We start from the raw sequence: 27,886 nt of genomic DNA, 5'->3' as shown, positions 1-27,886 counted from the left end.
TTATCTGAAACTAGTTTAGAGCTTATTTTTAAGCTGATTTCAAAATGTATATAATTCAATGTTAGTTGCTAACCTATTTTTAACCTTGTAAATATAAAATGAATCTACGCTTTATATACGCATATCCAGTAAACCGAAGGAATAAGTATTTAATAGGATGTAGCTATAATCCAGATTTTTTTGTGTCCACAGGTTTTTATCATGCGTTTTAATCACACAGGCTAGCAATATTGGTCGCGTCTAATTACGGTTTCCTAAAGCTGTGCTGAATTTAAACCTGTGCAACGGCCGGAAGTAATCTTTTAACCTATTTTTTCTTATCCAAATAATAACAACTCTAAATTGAGATTAATATAATTTTGGCTGTGATACGTTCATCACGGATCAAATATTGGTTATAATCATAGTACGTAGAATATATCATGATCACATCCACGTGTTAGTGTTTTATATTATGTAATGTTGTTAAATTTAGATGGACACTAGAATATGAGATTTGATAATCAATCAAATATTGCAATTATCATATAAAATTTTATTCTTGGAATATTTTACAAAATAATTGTTAATTTTCCTTGTTAATCAATAAATATAATAAAATTTTAGAAAATCGGCTTGTGGGCAGCAAGCAGAAAGTTCAACAATAATTAATTATATTAGTCGTAATGAGATTAATTTATATAATCGGAATATGTAGTGAAATATGAATTTCTTGTTAGTCTACCTTGCGATATGATAAACAGTGTAATTTTGATGGCGCCATGTTGCTGTTACCTTTGAATATTCGAGTGCAGCTGACGCCAACGCTTGCGACACCACGACTGGACTCTGGCATGCAATATGCGTTTGTCTCATACGCAACCCAATGTAACAGGCTGGGCGGCATCGGAACAGTGAAAGCGATTCCATTTCATTTATTATTTGGCTCGGCTTGAGTCTGTATGAGCGTACGTTGAGGGAACAATAGAGCGACCTCAGAAGGCCACAGCTGGGCAAATAAGCTCGTCATACGTTGCAATCAAAGGAGTTACAATGACATCAGCTCTATATCAGCGGGTTTATTTATTGTTCACAGTTCATACGCCAATATACTGTATTTCGTATTTCTGTCGTCTGCCATGGGATACTTTTGGTTGGTGTTTCGATAGCGTTTTCGTGCAACGGAACTTTGCTCTGTGCGCAGGTGCAAATATTTATTTTAACACCTACTCGTAACACATTATTTGTGCTTGCTATATCTGCAACTGCCTACTTTGTCAACGTTTGCCAAAAAATCTATTTTAAGCCAAACGGAGTCGACATTAACTTTCATATGTTTTGCCAATGTCACATATCCATATATTTATAAAATGTAAGTATAAAGTAACAAGCAACAACAGATAAAACGCGCATATAGGATTTAAAAAAAAAAATAAAATCGCATTGTATGTGTTTTTAGCCCGACAGTTACATTCCTGTTTTATGTTTTGTAATACATTCACTAAACTTATTGAATTCTTTATTTATATAAACATACAAACAAAAGTAGTTACTTTAAATGAACATGTAACATTACATAGCTTTACATGTTATACTATAAAGTACCTATATAATACAATTTCACAGTTCTATGAATAAATTCAAATATCAGTGTGGACTGATTTCTACATTTTTTTGTGCCGTTGAGATGTTTTGTCATACCTACCTTCTTACTCATATGCGTGACGTCATTGAATGGTGCATGACTAACAATCCGGTAAAATTAAACACATACCACCAGTAGATGTGGACATCGATAGCTCACGGAAGTGTTACGTAGAACTATTGAAGAAATCGTACAAGTCATCGGTTTCGGAAGATACTGTTTCGTCACTGGTTTGTTTGTTGATTCCACTGACCCCTAGGGCCTTTACCATTACTATGATTTCTCTTTAAGATGAGGTCACAATATTTAGATAATTGAATTATTGAATTGAACAAGAATACCTATAATATATTATAGGTATTTCAGAACTGAGATATAATTTCTTAAAACACAAACAAAAATTGGTCCCACCATAAAGAATTTTGTGCGCCCCATGTATAAAGTCGCAGATAGTGTGTCTTTTTGAAGACTGTAGAGTTTGCAAAATTTTGTTAGTATTTCATTTTGAACTAGAATTTAAGACAAGTGTACAAACATACCTATTAAGATAAGATGGCATAGCTTTATACTCTAATAATAATTTCATAGATTGCATTCTTAAGATAAAACGAGAACATGACCGCCAATCACGAGCGAAGGCCGGGAAACGACATTGTACGCTGAAAATGACAACAATAACCATAGACATGTGGATATGGTAGAATTGTAAAGTTACATGGGTTTCGTCTATGATCATTTGCAATAAGTAACTAAAACATTTATCCCTATATATAGTATTTTAAATATAATACGTAAAATATTATAATCTGTAATATAAAAATTATTAACATTTTTTAGTAGTCAACTCCAACGTCTTAATAGATTCGTTATTTTTCCCTTTACTCCTCGTCTTTTTATAAACCTTTTGTGCCCAATACTTCAGATGAATAGTATCTCATTAGTAGTAAGAAACTACTTACTTTGCCTTTGCCATTTATCGTTTTTTATTGTGTATGTATTGAATTGATGGGATGCGTGTGTCGACTGACGAGAGCCACGACCTTTTGATTGGTGGCGCTGCAATGGCCAAGGCATGTCCGACAGTACAATCTTAACACATTAAGGCAAGGTAGATATAAAAAGTATTTTGCATTTCATGCTCGTCGCTCGCGCAACCAGTATCTAGTATGGTTTTTGTTATTTGTGGGACTTTTATAAACTTATCTACTGTCTGCGACGTGGCTTGCTCACGGTTTTTTACTACGTTTCGAGTCTTATTAGGAAACCCTTTTGTATGAAAATATTAATTCACAATTTTCTCTTTATCATCGTATAAAAATGAATAGATGCTAAGTTCGTTAGATTCCCTTGTACGATTGCATGTGATGTCTGCTCCCGTTTGCGCTTAACCTAATTAGGAGCAGAACTCTATCAAATTTTGCTTTACCAAATAATAGTACCGAAAGGAGAAATCAACGTTCAATAATTGATAAATGATTAGGTTATTGTTTGTTCCTTGTAACAAAACTAAACGAAAGTTTTGCTCTCAGCCTTTCACTAATGTCTTTTGAATCGCAGATCTTCCGCGAGATAAAATAGACCGCAATGTCCGAATACGCTGAGTGCGGTCAGTGAAGCTATGCCTGAGTGAAAATAAATCTTCAATTAGGTCAATCAAATGCCAAGCACGCCAGCAATATTATAATATATTTTTTAACTTGGCGTACTTGCGTGTACAATATTAGTATTTTATATGATTGCTTTAAAGGTCTTCCATAGTAGATAGTTTTGTAAATTTTCCCTTTCTCTCCTGAGTTTTGGATGCGCTTCGATTCCCATATATTCTATTGTTATAAAATCAATTAAAAGGTAATGTCTTAAAAACATACAATATACAAATATTTATTAAATGTTATGTTTTCAGATGGCACAGTTACTGACTGTGCGTTTGAACAAGTCTGATCAGCAGCCCCTGGGCTTCAGGCTGCAGGGCGGCAAGGATTTCGGAACGCCACTTGTGGTTCAAAAGGTAAACTATACAATATTCATTTACAAAACCATTTATATCATTGATAAGGAATATAAATATAGAAAACAAATATTAATAATTTTACACACAAATTGCATAAACAAGAGTGACTTGATTCAGTAATGAGTATTCTTAATATAGTAGTCATACTGACTTTAAATGCAACAATTTCTAAGCGCAATATAATAATCTGTAATTTAATTATGTGACAGTAATTTTCAAATGTGTATTCATTCGCCCACACGCGGCTATCGACCGATCGAAGCGTCGAGACGACATAAAAGCATACAGACACCTCATATTAGGCTTAATGTGTTTGGTAGTGGTGGTTAGACATATCAAAAGAAACATCACTGTAATTCTTGGAACAAAATGATATGCATTTACAATAAACACATTACTCATAATTGAAAATAATTCAAATAAACAGATGCAGGAAGGAAAATGTTGTACAATACATACGTTCCATATGTTTATTTCTTTCATGTAATTTATAACTTCTATGGATATGTTTGTTTCCAAAAAAATACTTATTTTAATTAACTTATAAAGGTGCCTAAAATCCGTTACAGGCGATAACATACTATTGTGTTTTTTATGTGTCAGAAACCGTTTTGTTTAAACATTTGTCACGTTTTATCAACTTCCAGTGACTATTAAAGTGGGTGATTAGTTATCCGATGGAGCTTTTACCACTCATTAACTGTTAGGTGACCTCTTTGAGATTGTTCCATCACTAAAATAATATTAAATCAAGGCTAAGTTGATATTAAATTTTTCATAATAATTGTTTTATATGTGTATTAAGCAAGTAAAGCTATAATTATCCTAGATCAAAGTATCCTTTTCACATTTCCATATGTCATAATCGTAATTTTAGATGAATACTAAAATTCTGATATTAATTGTAAATAAATATACAGCCAAAATTAATTTTAAGCTGATGTGATAAAAAATCGTTCATGTACGTTCATAACACGCAATAAATTATGTATCTTTCATCTTAATTCATGAATAACGGCCTATTTGGCGCAGTTAGCGACTAATCATTTAGGTTTATATAAGCAAGAACTGCGAACACGGCGTTGATTGAGAGTATGTCGATTAATATTATTAAGATAATTGATGTTTGTGTACGCTGCTATTCGAAGAGTCCGTGTTTAGTTGTTGGATGTAATATAATTGAATGTGAAATTATATTCTTTCTTATTACGTTAATGACATCTTAACAATATTTCAGTGACCACATAAGTATATCAGGTGTAGCATATATTTTGTACTTTACCTCCATCAGCAGTGGGTTTTTATATCCCATTTTATTAAATGACTTATTAAATTTGATATTGTCGTTTTGCTCGATTTGACGAGAAGTTGCCTAAAAATAAATTACTTATTAACTTCATTGAATTGATGAATTTAACAAATTGGTATATTTAATATTATGTTTGTTGCATGAATTTATTTATATAATTAAATTTTCGGAAAAGGTAAGAAACACACTATCAAAATGTATAACAAAAGTCATAAATATAAATATAGTTTACTTCGAAATTGCTTTTTCTTTAATTTTTCGAGATAGTTAAAAAGTATTAGAGCAATTGAGTTAAATTTGCATGGGAGGAAAATTCCTCTGGAAAACTATTTCAAAGAGGAAGCAATACAACTCTGGGAACATTTTATAAACATTCTACCAAAAATAAAACTGACATCTGGTAGGTAGTGCAATAAATTCTTTAAAAATGGAGAAAGTTACACGGAATAACGTTATTGCGGATTCAGCGAATATTTAAGTTGATGAGCAAATTACTAAGGCCCAGGTCGTTTACATGCAGAAGTACTTGTACAGTTAAGTTCATATACCCAGTGTAAAAGCAACTCGAGAATATAAAACAATTTTAATATTCATGCATGAACAATGGATATACTCCATGGAAGTTTTTCAAGATTCCAGTAAGATTCTGTTCGTTCTGTTTGATATAAGGTAGGAAATAAATCACTCTGTGATCGTATATCTGACTTCCCACTCCCACACTTAGAAGTATTCTCTTCAGAAATATCTATTACCGTTCGTATCTATACACGGTACACACTTAATGGTGATTGAAAAAATAAGTGATTTATTCGTTTTAAATGACAACATCTCCATTAATTTAACAGCGCACATAACAAATATGAACGTGTTCAAATTAGCATATTTGAATGTGTTAAGACACTCTACAAATACTCTCTTTAGATTTTTTGTATAGCACACAAAACATAATAAATGAGCGTCATATGTTGGTTTATTGTACTCGTCGTGTACATATTGTAAATTACAATATATCATTATGTTACTTATCGGAACCTAATTCTCGAGAACCAAACTGACATCGATTGCGATGTAAAGAATGTTAAACTATTTAAAAGTAATGATGATGATCCGAAGTAACGGTACTTTCGCATGCCTTGTTACTTAAACTCACATTAAGCATTGATGGGATATTTTATCCTTTCTGACAGTTCAATGAACTGTTAATTCCCGGATCTGCATGGTTGTGCCTAATCATAACGACACCATAATAAACAATGTGTTTATTTAATGTATGTATGCATAAGTGTACTAAATGGAGCGGTTGGTAACGTGTCCGTTTTTATCTCTGATGAACGGCTTGCATGAATGTGTGGGTGGGTGTATCTACTGCAAAAAATAGAGTAAGGATTAATATTTAATCTTTTCGAAGCCGCAATTCATACATTGATTATCTGAATTTCTTATGCATATGTATAATACCTATTCCTGGTTTAAGCTACCCTGACAAATAAATGACTTACATACAAATAAATGTTATATAAATAATATATAATAGTTTAAAAAAAACTAAAAAACACGCTTTAACAAAAATCATATTTTGCAAATTGAAAAATGGAATAATTTTATCAAATTAGTGTATTGTCATCGGTCCTTAATAAATCTACAAAGTTTGAACGAAATCTGGCCGTTTAAAGTGGGTCAAAATCGCGCCCAAAGAAGTCGGTTACAAACAAACAAACATACAAACATACAGGTGAAGCTAATAAAAAGCGTGTAAAAATGAAGTCCCGCGTCTCCTGGGGGCAGATGATATACAGCTGTTTCACTGGTCGATTTTTATTTATGGACAAGTAAGTGATCAGCCTTCAATGTCCTACCAGACCAAAGCATATTTTTTGTAATTCCACACCGGGAATCCAACCCAGGACCTCTCGATTCTAATATCACGCGTTAGTAACTGAACTAAGGAAGCGGTCTCGTAAGAAGAAATTGATATAAATAAAAGAAATAGTGTATGATTATTTGATTAATCTTCTATCGTGTTACTTATTAATTTTCGTATTTGGAGAAATAAAATTAGTTCAAATATCTTAAATAAAGGAAATCGAGAGTAGATGTTCAGTCATGAGGTAAATTGCTAGTATAAGCGAGACGGGGACAGGTCCTGTAATCTAAGCAGGTTTAGCACCGCGATGGATTCCTGTGATTCCTATACATTGTATTTTACTTTCCCTTGCAAATGAAACCTATATTAATATTGAATATGAAACAGTTGGTTTTTCTGTTGAAACACACGTAAAAATAACTATAAGCTCTTCAGTACTTAGAGAAAAATCATATAAAAATGTAGCGCTTTATTGCTATTATTTTAATTTCTATTTTAAATGTATAATCTTTTAGTCTTAACTGTTAGTTATTTCATGGTAGCGTTTTATAAAAATTTCGCATTCGGTCTTGATTTTACGGCTAACGTTCAACTGCCTAAAATGATTCAAAACAATGCACACTTATGTTTATACTTCTGTTGTAATGGTTCTGAAGAATGGTTTGCGTATGTTTTATCCATATTTTAGAAAAAAATATGATATGTTCATAAGTCATAGGAGCACATCTCAAAGCAATAACACTGTTAATATGCTGGTGTAATTGCTTCACATGAACCATTCAATACAATGAAATTAAAATATTTCATCAGAGGCCAAAACTATTTACGTCAAGAGGGTGTGTGAGCTAACAATCTTACTGTTAATAGTTATTTCGTTATGGTAAGGCTAGAGTTGGAGAGTTTTGTTGCATAACTGGTCGGGTTTTGTAGATTCGGACTTCGAATACAATCTGAGTCACGTACTGGCAGGGATTTGTTTTGAAATTAGAACACTGTGCGGCGTCAGCGTTCTATGGATTATCGCCATTGGAATTTTTATTTTTTTATTTAATCATCGAAGGTTTAGATAAAATAGCCTTGAGATTTACTCGTAATTGAATGATTTCGAATACCAAAGATCGTAAGCGATTTGATTTCCCTTTTCGATTTGCTTTATTCAAATTATATCAAACATATTTTATTTAGCCATTTCAAAAAAGAGCATTCTATAGAAATAGGTACAAGTTATATCTTTCATGGCATTAATTTTATTGCTATTTCCTTATTACCAACAGGAAATATTTTGCGGATGCATTTATTTTTAACACATTATTCTAAAGAGCTTTTTAAGTTGGAAGATGGTCGTAGGAAATGCAAATAGTATAAAGTGCCTAATGTGTAGCTATCTTTTATTTTTGTTTTTTAACTTTAATATTACCTTACAATTATACGAATTCTTTTACCGAATATATAAATAAGAATAGGAATGTTAAATATTTGCACACAAAATATTCATGCCATATTGAAATATTTAAATTTGTAAATATTGTTTCTGCAATGGTTAATTAAATGCCCATGAATAGAATAACTATTTAGATTAAAGATTCAAGGTTCACGATTTGCATCTTTATTTTATATGAAATTTAGAAACTATAAAGAAATTCGGAAATGCTTAAGATATGTAAGCTATTTTATTACAGCTATATAATATTTCAATCGTCTTGTCTTTTATGTTTTATTAGGTCAATGGACAACCTATTACTTTAGTACTTACAGCTGTGTTATTGTTACTGGTACAGACCTAGGCTAAATAAGGCAACGCGTGTGCTCGAGCGTTATATTTTGAAAGAAATAAACAATAAGAAAATATAATATGGTATGACCTCGCACGGCGGGCGGGACTGCATTAATCTCCAGTTCTTGTATTTCTGCTGCCATATAAGGCGTGCGCGTGCTCAGAGCCACTAAGGGCATTGCCATAGAATAACACATGAAACGCGACACTTTATATTCGATTCCATATGAAAATTTTAATTAAACTTAGGTATCTCTCAAACCATTATTAGGATGGTTAATGTTTATCGCAATTCACAAGTAGGGTAAGGAATGATTGAACATGTAAATTGATTAACAATGGAAGGACAAACTTATTTAAAACCGTGGTAAAATGGCAGCAATTAATTATTTATGAAACGTAAATTGTTATCTGCATCACGACCGATGACTCAAAGCTCGCGCGTCCGAGAACATTGATTCGCTTCTCTAGGTCATTTAGAATGACTCTTAATAACTAATTTGATAATCATGATTTGTGCAACAGACAGACCTTTGCATTTTTATGTTTTTTCATTATGTTTTGTTTTTGTTTTCATTATATGAAACTAGTGATTTAGTTTAGAAAATAAATAAGATTTGGCTTTAAATTCAATATATTTATCAACGCCCAATTCGCATGCCATTCATACTTTAGATGAAAGTCAATTTAAACTGTTATTATTTATACCTACTGATAACTACGTATTTAACTCTGTAGTCTTTGACAAATTTAACTTACAGGGTCAATATCAATGATTGGAGAAAATTTTTACTTACACCTGATGCTTGAGTGGGGTATCGGATAAAAGTATGACATAAAGACACTCAGGCTTTAGTTCAACGATAACCTGTATTGTAGGTACAATACATGTCAATCATTATCTATTTTACGAGTTCGCCAAAACTGTATTCTCTTTTTAACGGGTTTAAAGTGAGTGTGCAGTATTTTGAACTACCTTGTGTGCTTAATGTTCAACAACTGGTTAAAACTGTATAGATAAAACAACTAAATTTAGGTACGTATACTCCTGAAATATTGTATATTATTTCCTTTATAATCTTTGTAAAAATATAATGACACTACGAGGACTTTCTCAATGAAAGGATTCATTTAACATCTAAGTTTTAACCTTGTTAACATAATAATAATAATTAAAAAAAATTGTGTTTCAATGTTGAACTCGTGATAAGTAGGTAATGGATAGACTTAGGTATCTCTACCGATCGCCGTTACAAAGCAGCAATGGAATAATGCGGGTTTTTAACAATTTAAGTATTATACCCCAGTTAGTAAACACATCATTTATTTAAATATATGTATAAACAGCACACAATAATATTAGTTTTGATCTCTATGAAGAAACTGTAAGGTATATAGGTTTATATAGGGTATAATAGGTTTTAATAGATCTGTATACCTAGTTAACTTTGCTTTTATACAGCTCGTTAAATATTTGTTTAATGTGGTAGGTATTATATTTAAGCCGTGCGTGTATAGTTTTGTTCAAATATAATATGGGTACTTTTTAAAAAGAACACACGTGCAGTGTACAGTGTAGACCAGACGGTTGGCTGGTTCGAGTGACGTCACTGGCGTTTCCTTCCGCGCCCTCCCCACATTCCAGACTTCATTGCATTCTTGCAAAAAATACTTGTTTAGCCTAGAATATAACCGGTCCACGTACCCTAGACCTTCTATTAAACCAAGGCGATTTAATTTTTTAAGCGATTACGTGAACCTTCGTAATGTTCTGACTTCTGAGCATATATTTTTTAATACCTACGAGACGGTGAACTTGTTATTCTTAATGGAAACGACTTACTTGCTTAATCGTTTATTTACAAATTGATAAAGTAAACAATATCATATGTGTGCTATGTAATTATTAGCTATGAATCTTGAATAATACGTATAGAACTAATAAAATATATTTTCGAGATCGTTTTAAAAGCCATAAAAACACAAAGAATTCAATATATTTTAAAAGCAGCTGCGGCGTGTGAGCTCTAAAGACTTTTACCTAGCTTGTAAATATATATTCATTTTCATATTCTCCGTTATTTTATAAAAAAAAGTTGTCAGGACCTAAGGATAATTATAGTATAGCAATAGTTTGATGGCACACGGGATATTTTTTTTTCTTCTAATTGTGCGAAGGAGAAACGTAGGAACGTAAAAAGGTTTTTTTGTACAAATGTTATTCTCATTGACAATGCGTCAAACAATACAGATTGGACAATAACTAAGATTTTATATTGTTTTGTTATGTGTGGTTAGTAACAGACTTAAAATATAACTATTTAGTTTGATAAGCTAGCTTTTGCTATCCATATGGTATGTTTATAAATAAGTAATGCTCAATGTTAAGGTCCATATCAAAAGAAGTTTGTCCTCGCTAAGTCACTTTACGGTTAAACGACATCCATTAAACATTTAGATAATGTATATTTAGGTGTTAGTCTTGAGATACTCTAAACCTACCACGGTATTGAACCTTGACTCCGTTCTTTTTATTTAGGTCTAGGTCTAGGTAGATTGTGGTTTCTACAATAAATAGGTGCCATACGTATAGCAAAAAATTACCGAACTGCTGGTGTTAAATTCTTTAAATACCTGTTTAATATACATGACTAAATAAATTTTATGAAGCTTCATTGATTACGTTTTACGTTGCACGCACTTAAAACCGTAGATATAAAAATGTTGTTATTAATAATAAAGTTTATGATCAAAAATATTCACAATTTATTCTTGCCTATTATTTTCTTATTAGTTATTTCACTACCTGCAGTGACCAGAACTGTATAATGGTCACAGGTCTATTCTTTAATGACTTAAATTATTCTTTCAGGTCAATGGTGGTAGCGCAGCAGAACGCGCAGGGCTGCAGGCTGGAGATGCGCTGATTCGTGTGAACAACACTGAAGTATACACTTTGCGTCATCAGGAAGCACAAGATACGATCAGAGCAGCTGGCCCCATGCTGGAACTCACTGTGCAGCGGTAGGTGAAGTTTTTATAACGTTCAATGGGTAAAAGCAAGATGTTTGTTTTTTGTACTGTAACATTTATAATGCGTGGCTAGATTGACTTAAATTTCGGAGATCACACATTTTAATTACATTATGCAGGATTTAGAATCGCTGTATATACGTATTTTCTTTAAGAATTGATTATGATTAGAAACAATATTTATAAATGTCGCGATCGGCACAAAAATTCAATAGCGGTTGTTCCAACCATCTGAAGGCGGCGCCCAGCTTCCGTCGCATTGCATTAAATAACATTAACGATATTGACATTCAAGATGCATTCGTGTTTATTGACTTGAATGCTACTTATATGGTAGCCAGCTGCTTATCTTCATTATGCAAGCCACTTGCGTAATGGAAGACTTGCAAAAAACATTGTCTTGCTATTACCTAAGTTATAAATAGGTTTAGATGATGGTGCTATTGAAATTGAAAATGTTAATCTTTTTTTTCATTGAATAAACGTTTAGATCATTGAATACATTATATATCTTGTCCTCATTATATCATAGCAATAATATTTGAGCTATTATTGGGTAACTTTTATTATTGTTTATCTCTAATTAAACATGAACTGTGTGCAATTATTAAATGACATCATTCAATCGACATTTTATAATGAAAAATTTTTAAAGCTTGAATTTTTCTTAAGATTAACTACTGTGTTCAAACATAGAGGGAGTTCACTAAAATAAGTTGTAAAAGAAGTTTCCCATACTTTAAAGTTTAATGTATAGCTTTGATATACAGGCAAATTTTTAAAATTGCAGAGGTGGTGGTACTTGGAAGCCATCGGTGACTCCGACCGGCAGTCTGCCGCGACCTGGCTCTCGGCCGCTGGGCGCCAACCCAAGTCCCGTTACCAATACATCTCTCAAAGCAACATCACAACCTTCCCGCGCTTTTGGATCTGGACACAATAGTGTCGCCAAACCTTTTGGTTATGTAAGTATTAATTATTATAAGCCAGCTTAAGTTACAGACTCTGTTCTCGTTACTGAAGGTTGCTTTATAATTGATGCTCAAGTAGTTTTAGAGATAAGTTAGAAGAAATTTCAGTACCTACATTCAACTAGTGGTTTGCTATTTGATATTACGTAGACTTTTGAATGAACAATGAATGCTTACAAAATGGAACATAGCTTGGTAGGAGGACCTTTAGATTTGTTATTATTAATTTCTCACTAAGTGTTATTCGTATGGATATATATAAGATATATTTACGTGCGTACTTTGAGCTCTCTTAAAGTTTCAAATCATTGTGTTTTTTTTTTTAGATGAACGGCACTGACTCTGTAAAAGGCATCGTGAATAAGCAATACAATACTCCTGTCAATATGTACAGCGACAAAACTATCGCCGAAACGCTTTCTGCACAAACTGAAGTTTTGGCTGGAGGCGTACTCGGGTAAATACTTTGACTCTAAAAGTATATATATAATGTAGTTTTATTACATTCAGATAAGCAATGCGATTGAAAATATCGTCGCTTAGCTGTCGAACTGTTAATTGATCATACGTGTGAGTATAGACAGACATATTAGGTAAGCGAGAGATAAAAGGAGAGCCGTAATTTTCAATCACTTTCTCTAAATGACCGATTGGTACAAAATCGATATTATGTGTGTAGTTTAACGAAATATAAAAAGTTTTATTTTTTTATAACAGAGTAAATTTTAAGAAAAACGAAAAAACCTATGATGCCGAGAAGAGCGCTGTGTTCAAAGTTCTACAAGAAGAACAAAACGATCCCGAACCAGGTAAAATGGCAATAACATAAATAATTTCAAAAGTTATTGAATGTAAGTCTACCAAATTTATATGGATTTTATTGGCACATACATTTAGCTTGGATTGTGACATTCATGTGCATATAAAGTGATCAAAAATCACAGTGGAATCGGTAAGTAATAATTATAAAGATCATCTTCTAAAAGTATCCTATTAAAATACACGATCTTCCGTCCAATATTTTGTATCTACTATGACATAACCTTTATATTAAGATTAATATGAACATCCGTATCTCTAATAAATAAATTTAACTATTTTTTTTAAATATTGGGGAATAATTTTTAGTGAGTAGCTATCGTTACGATTAGAATTGGCATAATATGGTTAATAAGAATCAAAATTGATATAAAGCTGAAGCGCCATCTGCCCCTGCCGTCACAACGCCGACGAGCGGGTTGAGGCACGTCGCGGCGCCCGTCAGCAAGCCCGACGCGCCGCTCAACAATACGGGCGGCCTGCCGGTCGGACAGAACATTTGTGAGGAGTGCGAACGCCTCATAACGTAAGTCGAACGTTCAACGTTCGACATGGTCGCAAACGTTTCTGTGCATTCCAGGGTTTCCTAGGGCTCTTTTCGGCATAGTGTCAAAATTTGTAGCCTTTTTTTGGCTTTTGACTTCGGACGTTCTTAACTATTACAATGCTTGCTTAATGATTATTATCGTGCTACAGCGTTACAATTATTATATTTATTCCTTCTGTTATAAATAAAGGTAATTTAAATGGTAATTAATGCAAGATTTACTAACCCGCCTTATTCATGTCGTCCTGTTTATAATTGAAATCTATCCTACCGTATCAAGAAAGAAGTCTTCAAACTTTCGACGGGAAAGGTACAAGTGTTTTAATTATAATTGGGGAATCGGCAGAGGCGTCAAACACGTTTTATTCACGTGCAAGCGTGACACGTGCCGGGGTACCGGGTGGTGTGGCTCGCTCGCTGCAGTGCCATGCCCGCGGGCACAGCGCACCCCCGCCCCGCGCGGCGCAGGGATGTGGCGCGCGGCCGAACGCCACGCCCGAGCGCCTGGCGCCGGAGCATCCGCACCGGCCGAGCATCCCCGTTGGCTGTCACGGAGTGTTGCCAGACGGCCGGATAGCCCTGGGAGTACCGGCGCACCCGCAACCGCTCTCGAACAATCTGCCCGTCGTCCACGACTCGCCATATTGCTCCGAGTGTAACGCCCAAATAGTGTAAGATGAGCCCGGAATGCCTGACGTTTTTGCGCCCGTGTCGAACTGTGCATTAGTTTCAATGTGGTATACAGTAGTTCTGTCTTTTATACACAGAGTTAGTCTTATAATGAAGAATTATAAAAAAATCGTTATTCTTGACTAAGGTATACGAATACATCAACTTGGATCTGTGTATCAAAGGCATTATTGTAATATATGTTGATTGTTGGTACATCGGCCTCTTTCCGTTCCGTTTAATGAAGTACGTTAAAGATGTCGTAGACCAATATAACTCGATCACTTCCATTTATCACCTCGATATCTAATGGTAGATTATCATTAATCGCTCATTATCATATACGTAATCATAATTCGCATATATGTGCACACAAACGATATATCATATCAATAACATATATTGTCAACTGTCATGTATTCATAGATATAAGTAGTAATGTAATGTAGTATGTGCACTTGGCATGTTGTCAACAGGCTGCACCGTGTAGACAACGCGCAACTCGCCTTGTAGATTGAAGCACGTATCATACACATGAACAGCATGAAATTTTATGTAATAATTATAGTTATGCAAGGTTACGTTTTAGTTGTAATTGTTTAGCGGAATGTCACGTTAACTCGACTAGAGAACCATTTAAAAAGGATCGCTCATAAAGCTATTCTCGCATTTTAAAAAGTTTTCATACACTGCATCTCATATTATGTGATGCGTCAAATATTTAGTTCGTTACACTTTTTTCCTCGACTTACGTTCTTCACTAAGTTTTAAAAATATATCAACAAAAAAGCATTTAATGAATACCATAGATTATTAATGTTTTTAATTCAACAGTGGCGTCTTCGTGCGTATAAAGGACAAGAACCTGCACGTTGAGTGTTTCAAGTGTTCTACTTGTGGTACGTCCCTCAAGAACCAGGGTTACTACAACTTGAATGGGAAACTGTACTGTGACATCCACGCTAAGTTAGTGGCTCGTCAGAATCCACCAGCCGCGAACATGGAACCAGTAACTGTGCCACCGTAAGTTATTATTCACTCTTTTACTTATGTTATGTTACAATCTTAACAATATTATCGCCAGAATTGAAGTGTATTTTCGATTTCAGAAAATTAGTAAATATTGACAACGCTTAAGTAGTATGCTTTTTTTATTTGAATATTTTCCTCTTTTTATGTATTTGATATACGAGTATTTTTGCAGTGGTGGTCGCATTCCAACAAACACGTATACAACGCCTCTCCCTCCATTGTCAACTGGAAATTACACCAATGGTTCTTCGTCATTATTTAGCGTGAGTTATAAATTTGCTGTAGCTTTATAAAAATATTTTTCTATTATTAGACATTGGCTCATTTTATCCCAAGGTGGTATAGTAATGCTATTTTTAAATATTTGTTTAGATCATAATTAAATTTAGCACTAATAAATACCTACTCCATGTGTTTGTAAAACAGTGGCATCGTTTTGGCACACATATAGAATTGCAGTTCAGGAATGTTATATTTGACCTTGACGTAGTAATCAAAATAATGTCTATCATTGTTCATTGATGATTTAGTACATATTAAACCACTAGAGAATACACACTCAGTGGGACAGTTAGGTTAAGAAGTTTTTGGCGAATATAATTTACTATGTTTACAGTTAAGTAAAACTTAATTTTTGTGAATTAAATTATCTCTTAAAATATTTGGTATTTTAGAAATTAATTTTAAATACTGTATTTCTTGCTTATAGAACATGTCTCTAATGATTTTATTGTCCGTTTTAATGGTTTTCACGATAAACGTAAATTAGGTTATTAGAAGCGTTTGCTATAATTTTTAAATATTTATTTCAATTTTTTTAATGAATAGTGGAACATGGGATCAGCTAGTGATCAGGGCTCAGGTTTCAATGATACGACAATAGCTCAGGTTCCCGATTCCCGTCTCTTGTCCTTACCGATCTTTATTCCCGATCTTCCTTTTTTTCAAAAATTCGAATGCTAAACAACAGTAACCAACATTTGTCACGCAAACAATTTCCCTCGTCCCCAATCACAATATAAAATTATCGTTCCAGCCATCGAGCAACTTGTCCGGGCCGAAGCCGTTTGGCTCGTCCATAGGCTCGGCGTACTCGCCGTCGCTTTCACCGCGCTCAGCGCCGATGTCGCCCGCGCGCCCGGTGGCCGCGCCCGCGCCCGCCCCCGCGCCCATGCCCGCACCCTCCGCGCCCCTCACGGCTCCCTTCGCACCGAGTAAGAGAGTCACTTTTGCTATTTAATTCTTGATACAGTTCTATATCGTCTTCGTATAACAGTTTTATACAACTCAAAAGAAAAGGACCCTTTCTGTATTTGGTTAAATTTGAAATTTTAACAAGAATGTAAAAACAACTTATTACTTAATACAAATTAATGAATATTCATCCGCAAACCTAATAGGCTCTCATTTTCTTTTGAAGTTTTTAAATAATAATTACACGGTAAAATAATGTTAGTAACAGACTTAAGTAAGAAAGTAGTAAGTATATACGATATTAATGTCTGTACCAGAAAAATGAATATTATTTTTATTTGTTTTGCTCTGCTCTATTTTAAATACAGTGTGTTTTTTTTATGTACAGAGCAAGTTACATGCAATAATGTGCACATTATAGGTATGCACGATATCCATCAATTACAATGAATGAATGAAATATCTAAAGTATAATAGATAAGAATAGTTTATCGATAATATACAATTACGTAACTGAGAAGATAGGTGATCTATTTGAAGACAATTAATTAACGGTAATGTAGTCGGCTTCTGTATAACATTATTATAATAATTATACTAGTTGACCCGGCAAACGCTGTTCTGCCTTACTTTTATTATTTAAAGTATGATATCTGAGCGAACAACATATTAATAAAGGTATAATGGTAATATTTCCATATTCTGAGTCTAGTTCGTAAAATATAATGGTACAGGCTTAATACATATATTTTTTGCAATTCTTGTAGCAATTGTTTATTTGGTAAAAATCTTATTATTTTTTTTTATCTTGATATATACATAGACGTATTTTAAGAAATAACTTTCTTGAAGACCACATTGCCTTTTTTCAAATAGTTTTAAAAATTGTTCCACGTTTCAAAGTTGTATTACCTTTTTTAAGTACTTTAGTTTAAGCATTTTCTTGTGTTTTGCGTGTCGGCAATTTTATTTCATGATTATACTAAGATAAACAAAGTACTTATAAGGAAAGTATTCTAAAATTATATTTAAATCTAACTACAAATATTAGGTGTAATAAATTTGGTTTGTTTTTGACAGAGGCACCTGTTTCAATGTATAAAGGTAATAATATAAATAGAAAGCATAAATAACCGCAACACAGCTTTATAAAGCAACATGTTGTAAATACAGTAAATGCGTTCTTCGCGGAACTCCAATGCCAGGCACAGCACTCAAATTAATTTGACTTTTTACCATAATTTAAAAGTATTGATTCCTAGTCAAGTGGATTTAATAACCGTCACGCTTTAGTAAGAATTATTTTCTATTTTTAAGCTTTTTTGTATTTAAGAGAATGTAGAATTTTACAAATTAACTAATGTTTATTTTTATTATTTTTTCCCTCCCTCCATTCTTAACATTTGCTATCGATAACACGCTAACAGCCAAGAATGTAAAAAGCATTGTGTGGCCCCCACCGAATCCTCCAGAAGACGAAACACCTTTGACAAACTTTTCAGAAAATGTTTCTAGTAAACATTTAGGAGAAACGACCTTCGTTTCCTCTGAAAGTATGTCAAATAAAGCTACTGCTGAATCTAAAGTAGCCAAAGAGCAACTTTCATCAGGTGACCAATTTATATCAACATCACAAGAAACAGCATTTTCTTCTTCCGTTTCATTTTCATCTGCTTCAACGTCTGCTGCTACCACAGCGTCTTCATTTTCTAAATCATCAGTACAAAGTGAACAGTCTCAAATGATGCAAGAAATATCCAATTGCACCGTCCAATCATTTTCTGAACAAGCAACATCTGAAGAACAAAGCTATGTGCTTTACCAATCACAAGGCGCTGTCCCAGTATCGTTCACCCCAACCATTGGTGGCATTTCACGCATGGACCAGAAATTAATGCATGATGTTACGGATTTTGAATTAAACCAAAATGATATTTTAAAACCATCGTCATCTGCCATGACCACAGAAATATTGCAACCGAAAGGAGGTATTATCGAGGAAGGGAAAAGAAACAAATTTGATGCACAATCAATTCAATTTTCTAATACTCAAAACACAAGAAATCATTTAGGCACAAAATTTACTGAAACAAACAATACTTTAATTAATTCTAAAGAAAACAAAACCAAACAAGAATCGCACCTGTTCTTTGATGGAAAAGAAGGTAATGATGCAATTGCAAAACAGTCTACAGAATGTTCTACTAATAACTCAAACATCACAAAGTCAATCAATAATAGTTCACTTTTACAAACATCCCATGAGGAAATGTTGTACCCACCACTTAAAACAACCCAACAATGCAAATTTAGTGACCACAATCCATGCTTAAATGAAATCCTACATTTTGAAACTAATTCTCATAACTCAACATCAAAAATATCAGAGAAAAAAAGTAATTTTTCTATATCCCACGAACCACTGTCTTTCAAATCATCGGGTGTAAATATTTCTTGTCCAACCTTGTCACCCATGGTGAATGCATTGACAACTATTCCAGATAAACCATTTAAATCTCTAAAAAATAGCTCAGTTAATGATAACAATTCAAAAGATACTACAATATTACCACCAATTAATGCACCCCCTTATTCATCAAATTATGAAAATAAAGATAATGTAAATAGTTCCACACAGGCGGTTAGTCAGTCCGATATTCAATGCCCTGACACCAAAACGAATTTGAATACGTGTATTAATTCCAAGAAACACTTATCTAATAATCTCCAATCATCATCACAAGTGTCTGCATTTCGACCTGTAGGCAAATATACACACCCCCAATCTTCAAATTTTGTTTCTCAAATTAGCGACACAAGTATGAATTCAAAGCAATTATTAACAAATTTAGAGAATTCTGCCATTACCACATGCGTAAATACTCAAGGAATATCTTCAGTAAATTGCACCCAAAGCTACTATGAACAATTAAATAAAAATGAAATGTTTTCATCGACTACCCAATTTGGAACAGATTTCCACAATTTTTGCTCTAATAGAAATGATACTAATACATACAATTCCGTCCATCAACGTTCAACGTTTCAACAACCTGAATCATCAGAACCTACTCACGTTTCGAATAGTTATCAAAAATCATTTATGCCAGTAGTAAATCCTGCAAAAAAATTGTCGACCACTTGTCATGATGTATCACCTCCTTTAGAGGCTCCTTCTCCATTGCATCCTAAGTTACCAGAAACAAAAGTTTCTATCCAAGACACGAAAAATTTAAAATTAAATACAAGTCATATTTCTACGGCTTCTCATCCTGTTTCAGATGACAATATTTCACGAGGATCACCACCTCGAAGTCGTCCTTCGACTCCAAGTCTTATAAATAAACCTGCGCCAATAATACCACATTATCAAATGAATTTAGCTACTGTGGAACATTATGCGCCGGAAAGTCATGTTTATCAGCCCTCTGGTGGGGAAGGTAGCCGTACACCAACTCCTAAGCCAAGGCCTCGAACACCTTCCCAGGGTCCAACATTCAAAGCTCAGGCTCCTCGTATAAAAGACAATGCCCCTCAATCTTACTCAAACCAAAATCAGCCTTTTTCACACCAACTACCCTCAACATTTCAACAAGAGCTAAATTTAACTCAAACTAATATGTGTAGTAATGAAGTAAAAAATCCATTAGTAAAAGAAGAACAGCGCTCAAATGTTGAACGCCAATCTGAAAATTACAAAGAAGGAAATATGTCCATAAAAAAAGATAGCATGATGAATCAGAATTATGGACAGAGACAGATGGAAACACAGAATGTTGCTGAGTATGGTAACACGACGGTGCAAACAACCAGAAAAACATTTGAAGAATATGAACAAATACAGTCAGCTAAAATGATAGAAATTAAAAAAGGTGCTTCATTGTCTTCTGATTCATATCAACCTGTCGAAGCTTTAGTTCGCCCATCTGCTATTAACTCTAAAAAACCTTCTTCTGCCATGAGTTTTACTCCTACTACACAAAGTTTTTCTTCTAATCTTACTAATGAAAATGTGGATACCACTAGACAAACTCATAAAGCAGCGTTTGAAATGAGTCCTTCTATTTCTGGTGCTAACCGTGATCCGGTGTGTGATCCTACCCCGTCAACAGGTTCCAGTGTAGGGGCTGCCGCTCGTGGCAAAACATTTGGCGTGTCATCGGCTCCTAAACGAGGGAGGGGAGTTTTGAACAAAGCTGTACTACCTGGCTCTCGCGTTCCTCTTTGCGCTTCTTGCAACGGGAACATTAGGTGAATAGTTGTAAAATGCGTGCGTTTGAATTGTGTGTTGCATGTCTACGTAAATATAGGGATAGTTTTAACTCGTGAATGTGGTCTTTTACTGTATTTTACGCGTGTACTCTAAATGTTTTTTCTTTTCTTAACCAGTTTTTAAGCTTTTTAACGAGTGTTGTTTACATAGACGTTTTATTTTCTAACAGCTAACGAAACACAAAATATCACCAATACACATAAAATGGAATTTAAAAGTCCAGCTGAAGAACGACTCATAAGAAAAATGGCAAAAATGGCTTTGAACGGATACGAAATTGGTATACAGAGAAAAATCAAACCCGCAGACCATATACAATCTATGGCCGATAGAATACAAGATACGATAGTAACAAACCACCCCTTAAATACAGAAAATACTTCATCTGGTGAAAACAGTCGAGACAATACACTTAAAAGACCAAGAGCCAAAGTAACAGACAGAGTCTTTAAACAAGCAGAAATAAATATACCTTTATTAAATGCATCGAAAGTAAACAGTTCCAATGGTGAAGCTCCTCTTCCACCGCCTTTACCAACGACTCCAATTCCAGTTTTTAATAGTCGCAATACAATGAACAATTCGATGTCAACCGAAGATTCTATTATACTTCAAATAACAAAAGATTTAACTCCTGGAGAAAAAGTTCAAAATGGAAACATGTATTCAAGCTGTGAAGATTCTAAAAAAGATAAAGTAGACAATATTTATACAAATAATTTACATCAAAAGCCCACCTTCAATAAATCGTCATTTTTACATGATTCTCCTTATGAAACAAACAAAAGTGATGCAAAAATCGAGTCAAACTTTTCAAACACTATGAGCAAAAGGAAAATATTTGAAAGAAGTGATGCCATTAACGATTCAAGCTTCTCAACAGATAACAGTTATTTACAACACAAACTTGATGATACAAATATTAAAATATCAGACAAAAATAATATAAACAACAAAACAGGGAACAAAATGAACAATAAGATCGTTTCTATAGAAAATGGCAAAGAAAATTTTTCAGAAGGTACAGATGAGTCTCAAAATCTGCCTAATCTATATGATAATACACTTTATACTTATAAAAATACTAAAATTGAAAATAATAAATCGAATGGACAGAGCTTAAACAGTGATGAATATTTGAATCAAATTAATACCAACAAAGATAATACAGAGGAGACCGTTGTAAGACGACGAGAGAAGAAAAATATTAAAAAAGATGACGGTAGAAGGGACTCACATATCATCGCCAGGCCATTAAGCACCATGACCTCACTTGATGTTGCTGATGGACATTACATATGTCATGTATGTGATAAAGCTATAACCAGGTAACCACATGTTCACTACCATTATAATCTACATTTTATATTTATTTAAAATTAATAATTTGGCATGGCCTTGATAGCATGATTTATTTATTTACTGTTACAGAATAACTGCACGATTTTATAAATAAAGTCAATCGAATATGTACACATTTTTTCGATACGGATACTGTTTAAAACTAACAATATATATTATTTTGTGTCAGGGGTCCATTCATAACGGCTTTGGGCCGTATTTGGTGTCCGGAGCACTTCATCTGCGTCAATGCTACGTGCCGTCGCCCCTTGCAAGATATCGGTTTCGTTGAAGAGAATGGTCAATTGTATTGCGAATTCTGTTTCGAACAATATATTGCACCATCGTGTAATAAGTGCCACGCAAAAATCAAGGGGGTAGGTAATTGAAATATAGATTACATAATGAATAATATGGGTAAACAATATATTATATAAACGACTGCGCAGAGCACATTACCCTAATATTGTTGTTGATATTCCCAGGATTGCCTTAATGCTATCGGAAAACACTTCCATCCCGAGTGTTTCAGCTGCGTTTATTGCGGCAAACTTTTTGGAAACAATCCATTCTTTTTAGAAGACGGTCTACCATATTGTGAAGCAGGCAAGTCAATTGGATTATGAGAAACGATTGAGTTTCAATAATTTCTATTCACTTTACCCATGTTACTATATTCATAAATTTATGCATATTTTAGACTGGAACGAGTTATTCACGACTAAATGTTTCGCATGCGGTTTCCCCGTGGAGGCGGGCGACAGGTGGGTCGAGGCGCTCAACAATAACTACCACAGTCAGTGCTTCAACTGCACGGTGCGTATGATGAGAGCCCTACTAAAACAATACATGTAATTCAATAATTGGCCCACCGAACTAAACCGTTATATGTCAAACCAAATTGAAATATTAATAAATAATGTTGCTATTACTCAAACATAAAATAGTCAAAACAATGTTTAAAGTGAAATGATCGATACCCGTTGTGAAAAATATCTCCCTTCTATATTCCGCGATGTTCCTAATAGAATTTTTGTGTAATAAGTAACTTACACTATTCACTCATTTATTAAAAAATCGAACGTTTTTTATATTACGGTAAACATTCTCTTTATTCATTATATATCTTCTAAATCATTTTTACACACAGCTCGTCATACGCTGCCATTCAGTGTTATGTTCCCAACTAATGTGTGAAGTATACCCTCGTGAGAATTAACACAAGTTTGTTATATAAAATATATAAAACATCAACGAACCTTCTTTAAAATTCAGAAGGATTTTTTGTGATTTAGTAGTTGTAGAGTAGTTTTAGTGATATTGCCTGAGATTGCTATGTATGATGTATCGTAAGTTTTGAGTGTTTTATTGGGAGAACAAAATGTTTTGGCTATTATATGTAGAATTGTTGTTATTTGTACAGTGTTTTTATGTTTAAAATTTATACACTTTATAGTTTATTGTATTGTACATGTCTATTTTATTTTATATAAGCATAAATAAACATGAAGGTTATTAATTGTATATGTTTTTATTTTTTTGTTAAAGGTCTGCAAAAAGAATCTCGAAGGACAGAGTTTCTTCGCCAAGGGAGGACGACCTTTCTGTAAGATTCACGCCCGCTAAAAGTCCACCAAAAATAATTTATAACTCTGATACTGTTTATTCGACTGTTACTTTTCGCCCAGTCTCTCTTTCTCCTCCTAAGCCATCTCTAAATACTAGTCCACCACAAAGGACCAGGAAATTGGAAACACCCCTCCACTTTGATGGAGGGCTGTTTTCCGATATTAGAAGTACGGATGGAAAACTATTGAGTAAAGTAACTGTAGACCATGTCCACAGCACTACAAAACACGATGTGACAGATTCGCCTAATTTGTCTGAAAGCTTTGGACCTGAAGGCAATATAGCCATTATTGACGATATTATCAAAACTGAAACGATTGTTAATGAGGATGTGATAAAAGTTAAATTTACTCCTATTCCTCCTGAAATTGATTCAATTTCAAGACTATCGCCTTTCTTTAAAAACAGATCTCTGACTCCAATAAATTTTATAAAAAATGATTATGATGACCTTACAAGTTACCAAATTGTCAATACATTGTGCAAAGAAATGCATCTACTGCATCCAACTGATGGGAAAATTATTGAAAACGAATCAAATCAGAATGAGCTAAAGTTAATTCAGCGGGAACATAGTCCATTAGCTAACACAGAAATACCAATAAAACTGACAAACATAGACTGTTACTTAGAAGAAACTCTAAATAGATTATCTGAAACTAAGGATAATACTTGTATGGAAAATTTGGATGTAGAAAGAGAGACAGTAATTAAAGATGCCCATAAAAGACTTGGTCAAGATAAAATCCTAGAAGAGAGAAATATTAAAGATACGACGGGTAAGAATGAAGATCAAACTGAAGATGTATGGAGGTCATCTTGTACAACTTATTCTGCTTCTGCTGAAGATATGTTTGAAATAAAGTCAAAATTGAACAGTGTCGAGAAAAAAAATTCGGGAGTCATAAGCGCTATATATAACCTGCCAATGCATTATCATGCAGCAATCTTATGTTTATTTTTAATTGTATATAATCTTGTTTACCAATATATTAAACAAAATTGCCACGGCAATAAAAATAACGCTACAATTTAGATGAAATTATCATCTAATCAAATTATTTGTAGGTATTGTATACTAGTCAAAAAGTTTTGGTTATAAAAATATGTTTTCCGGAAATCATTTCTGATTTGAATTATTATTATTTAAATAACTGTAAATAATCGTATCATAATACTAAATATGCTTTGATAATTTGCATACGATGTTTTAAATAATACAATTAACAATTGGGTGCTTTCATTTTGTTGAATTTTGCGCGCAATATTGTGATAAATCGTTTCCTCTAATTTTACTTAAGGCTTTGTACACAGCTTCCGGAATGTTTTTAATAAACTAACATTAACAGATTTATATAGCGGAAAAATATTTTTAAAATTATTGCCATGTTATTGAAGTAGAGTACCAAATGGTGCACCGATATCAAATATAAATCCTATTATATTATGTCAAGATTGACTATTATTTACAAAATTTGGAAATCAGAAATACATTTAAAGTTATGTTGTGTATTTTCATTTTCTTCTCATCTTTTTTGTATTCATCTTGTATGTTAATGATAAATGACTTTAATAACTGTGTTGTTTATTTTACAACAGGTATACTCTATTTATTTAAATTGATAATATTGCCGTTAGAATTAGTGCATAAGAACAATTTTATAATAATGTGAGCTTAAATAAAGTATTTTATCATAATACATTTAGTTTTATTTCCTTCCTATCATCTGCGGCACAGTATTATAACTGTACCATTCAACAAATCTACCTGAAGTGAAGTTCTATTCTAATTATACGAAAGGCTTGGGGAGGAGATCCAATGGGGAGTATGTCATACTACATAATTTTTTTTAATACACATCTTGAACCAAGTCAGCAGTATAATGAGTTAGTATAGGCTAGTGCCTGTGGCTTCCCTCAGGAGTAAGGTTTTTCTCTCCTAACCTTTATTGGGATTAGTTAGTTGCAGTGTGTTCTGTTATTTTTTAATTTATAGTGATTTTTTTGAATGACTGACGTAATGGTTTTTCTATACTTTGTAAACTTTTGTTATGATAGAGTGGATATAGAGGCTAGTAGGTCTACTACTGGTAAGTGACCACCACTACACCTCAACATTCACAGAGGCCTTGTCTTCCTTTGATTTGTATCCAATTGAAATAGATTCAGCTGGGCAGAGATAATGCAGGAGGTATCGTATTTAGAACTTGTGAATTGAGTATGTATTACTATATACCTGAAGGATTTGGATAGTAATTATTAGAATTTGCTGACCAAATTACAGTTCCTGCTTCATTTACATTAACTGACTATTTGTTGAACTTGGTTATAGCTCATACTGCTAAACTATTTTTTTAAAAGCATGAAAACAGTTCAAGATATTTTTAGTGTGATGAATCTTAGTGTTGGCCTACCCTATGGATCAAAAGCACTATTTGTTCTTATTTTAGAATTGTGGCACAACCCAAAGAATTTTCATGTGAAAATTAAAAAACACAAGTTTTATATGTTATGTAAATAGAAAACCATCCATCAAGTGGCCAGAATCATTGCCTACAATTATATACATTCATGCATTAGGCAACAGAATCTATCTTTGTGACATGATTTCAAAATATAGATGTAGATGCCAACAAACAAAGTATGGCAAACAAATATATAATATAAATATATCTTACGGCTGAATCTGTATGTAATATCAAAAATTTAATTTATACATTTTAATGTACTACTAGCTTTGTAGACTGCTATCGCGCCGTGTGCGGTACACATCCTTAGCTTAATAAATCTAACAAGGGTTACACTATAGAATTTTGATTTATTTGTGTAGGCGTCCTTGGAGCTTCAATGTGTTTAAAAGGGCCTTGTAAATGTTTCTCAACTGTATCTTATCTCTGAATATATACTTGCCCGGGCTCTGACAGGGCTGATAGAAGAAAGAAGAGAATGGAATTTTTATCTATTTTCAATGTATAGTTGAGAAGTATATGTGAATAATATGCTTTTTTTAAACTTAATAAATATATTTCTTTAATACGTACATTCCTACTTGACATATAATTATATATTTACAAATATTAGCATGATTTTTCTATACTTTTGATGGATTTTCATGTTGTGGTTCTAATTCAAGAGGATGTGGTAGATCAGTGTCTCCAAACAAAAATGTTAAAACTCTGAAACAAATGGTAATAACAAATTGTTAATGCTTCTTTTCTTTTGATTGATTTGAAGAAGATAATGTTGTAATATGTTTGGCTTGGATGCAGTGTAGTAGAGTACAAATTCAACAAAAAATGTGCAGAGCCAAATGCCCATATTACCTCCCTCCCTTACAAAAAGATTCATAGATTTTTTTTTGTATAGATAGTTCAACGAATTATATTGGTAGCAATTGATATATCTCTCATGTTTACTCTTCCGAGTGATTTTTGAAACTTTAAAAACTTAAATATGGCATACACAACAATTAGCACCTTTTCCATTCCACTCCCAGTCCAATAAAACTAAATGTTAGAAATCCATGCCAAATTACTGTAAATCTTGATTCTGGCTCTCTTTTATGACCAAAATTTTTGTATGTTCTTCGATCAATACGTAATATTTCTCTGAACAGTCGCAACATAATTGCATCACATAAAAATGAAATTCGTCGTCACAGCGTCGAATTCTCGATTTTTCTGCTTTAATTTGTAAATCAGATGAGATTTAAATTAGGAATTATGAATATCTCTAATATTGATACGATTTTACCAATTTAGCCAATTACCAAGTGTCAATGTCAAATGTGAAGAGT

The 27,886-nt window shown here is 33.3% G+C and overlaps 1 protein-coding gene and 1 long non-coding RNA gene across 7 annotated transcripts in view; one reads left to right on the top strand and one right to left on the bottom strand.

The window, feature by feature from the left end:
• Nucleotides 1–24,975, top strand: part of LOC119831353 (PDZ and LIM domain protein Zasp-like) — a 30,816-nt gene extending 5,841 nt beyond the window's left edge. Inside the window, exons 2-17 of one of the 6 annotated variants that reach the window (XM_038354662.1) lie at nucleotides 3,528–3,632; nucleotides 11,455–11,606; nucleotides 12,406–12,580; nucleotides 12,913–13,043; nucleotides 13,304–13,395; nucleotides 13,781–13,931; nucleotides 15,456–15,644; nucleotides 15,826–15,916; nucleotides 16,690–16,867; nucleotides 17,928–17,951; nucleotides 18,275–18,457; nucleotides 20,129–21,098; nucleotides 22,652–22,838; nucleotides 22,947–23,067; nucleotides 23,162–23,277; nucleotides 24,010–24,975. In XM_038354662.1, the coding sequence (XP_038210590.1) occupies nucleotides 3,528–3,632; nucleotides 11,455–11,606; nucleotides 12,406–12,580; nucleotides 12,913–13,043; nucleotides 13,304–13,395; nucleotides 13,781–13,931; nucleotides 15,456–15,644; nucleotides 15,826–15,916; nucleotides 16,690–16,867; nucleotides 17,928–17,951; nucleotides 18,275–18,457; nucleotides 20,129–21,098; nucleotides 22,652–22,838; nucleotides 22,947–23,067; nucleotides 23,162–23,277; nucleotides 24,010–24,087 (2,943 nt within the window). In that variant the 3' untranslated portion in view covers nucleotides 24,088–24,975. Of the gene's footprint in view, nucleotides 1–3,527; nucleotides 3,633–11,454; nucleotides 11,607–12,405; nucleotides 12,581–12,912; nucleotides 13,044–13,303; nucleotides 13,396–13,780; nucleotides 13,932–14,298; nucleotides 14,624–15,455; nucleotides 15,645–15,825; nucleotides 15,917–16,689; nucleotides 16,868–17,927; nucleotides 17,952–18,274; nucleotides 18,458–20,128; nucleotides 21,099–21,289; nucleotides 22,449–22,651; nucleotides 22,867–22,946; nucleotides 23,068–23,161; nucleotides 23,278–24,009 lie in introns of those variants that run through there. The other 5 variants (XM_038354657.1, XM_038354659.1, XM_038354660.1 and 2 more) reach the window with 5 other exon arrangements.
• A 2,182-nt stretch (nucleotides 24,976–27,157) lies between these two features.
• LOC119831029 lies at nucleotides 27,158–27,732 on the bottom strand. The gene is made up of 2 exons (XR_005287873.1): nucleotides 27,567–27,732; nucleotides 27,158–27,266 (listed from the first exon to the last, which is right to left on the bottom strand). It is a non-coding gene; the product is annotated as an uncharacterized LOC119831029 (long non-coding RNA).
• Between the last annotated feature and the right edge of the window lie 154 nt (nucleotides 27,733–27,886).

Source organism: Zerene cesonia, chromosome 13 (assembly GCF_012273895.1).
Source record: "Zerene cesonia ecotype Mississippi chromosome 13, Zerene_cesonia_1.1, whole genome shotgun sequence".
NCBI classification, from domain to species: Eukaryota; Metazoa; Arthropoda; class Insecta; order Lepidoptera; family Pieridae; genus Zerene; species Zerene cesonia.
The sequence above is the reverse complement of the archived record's forward strand: the minus strand, read 5'-3'. Positions and strand labels throughout refer to the sequence as shown.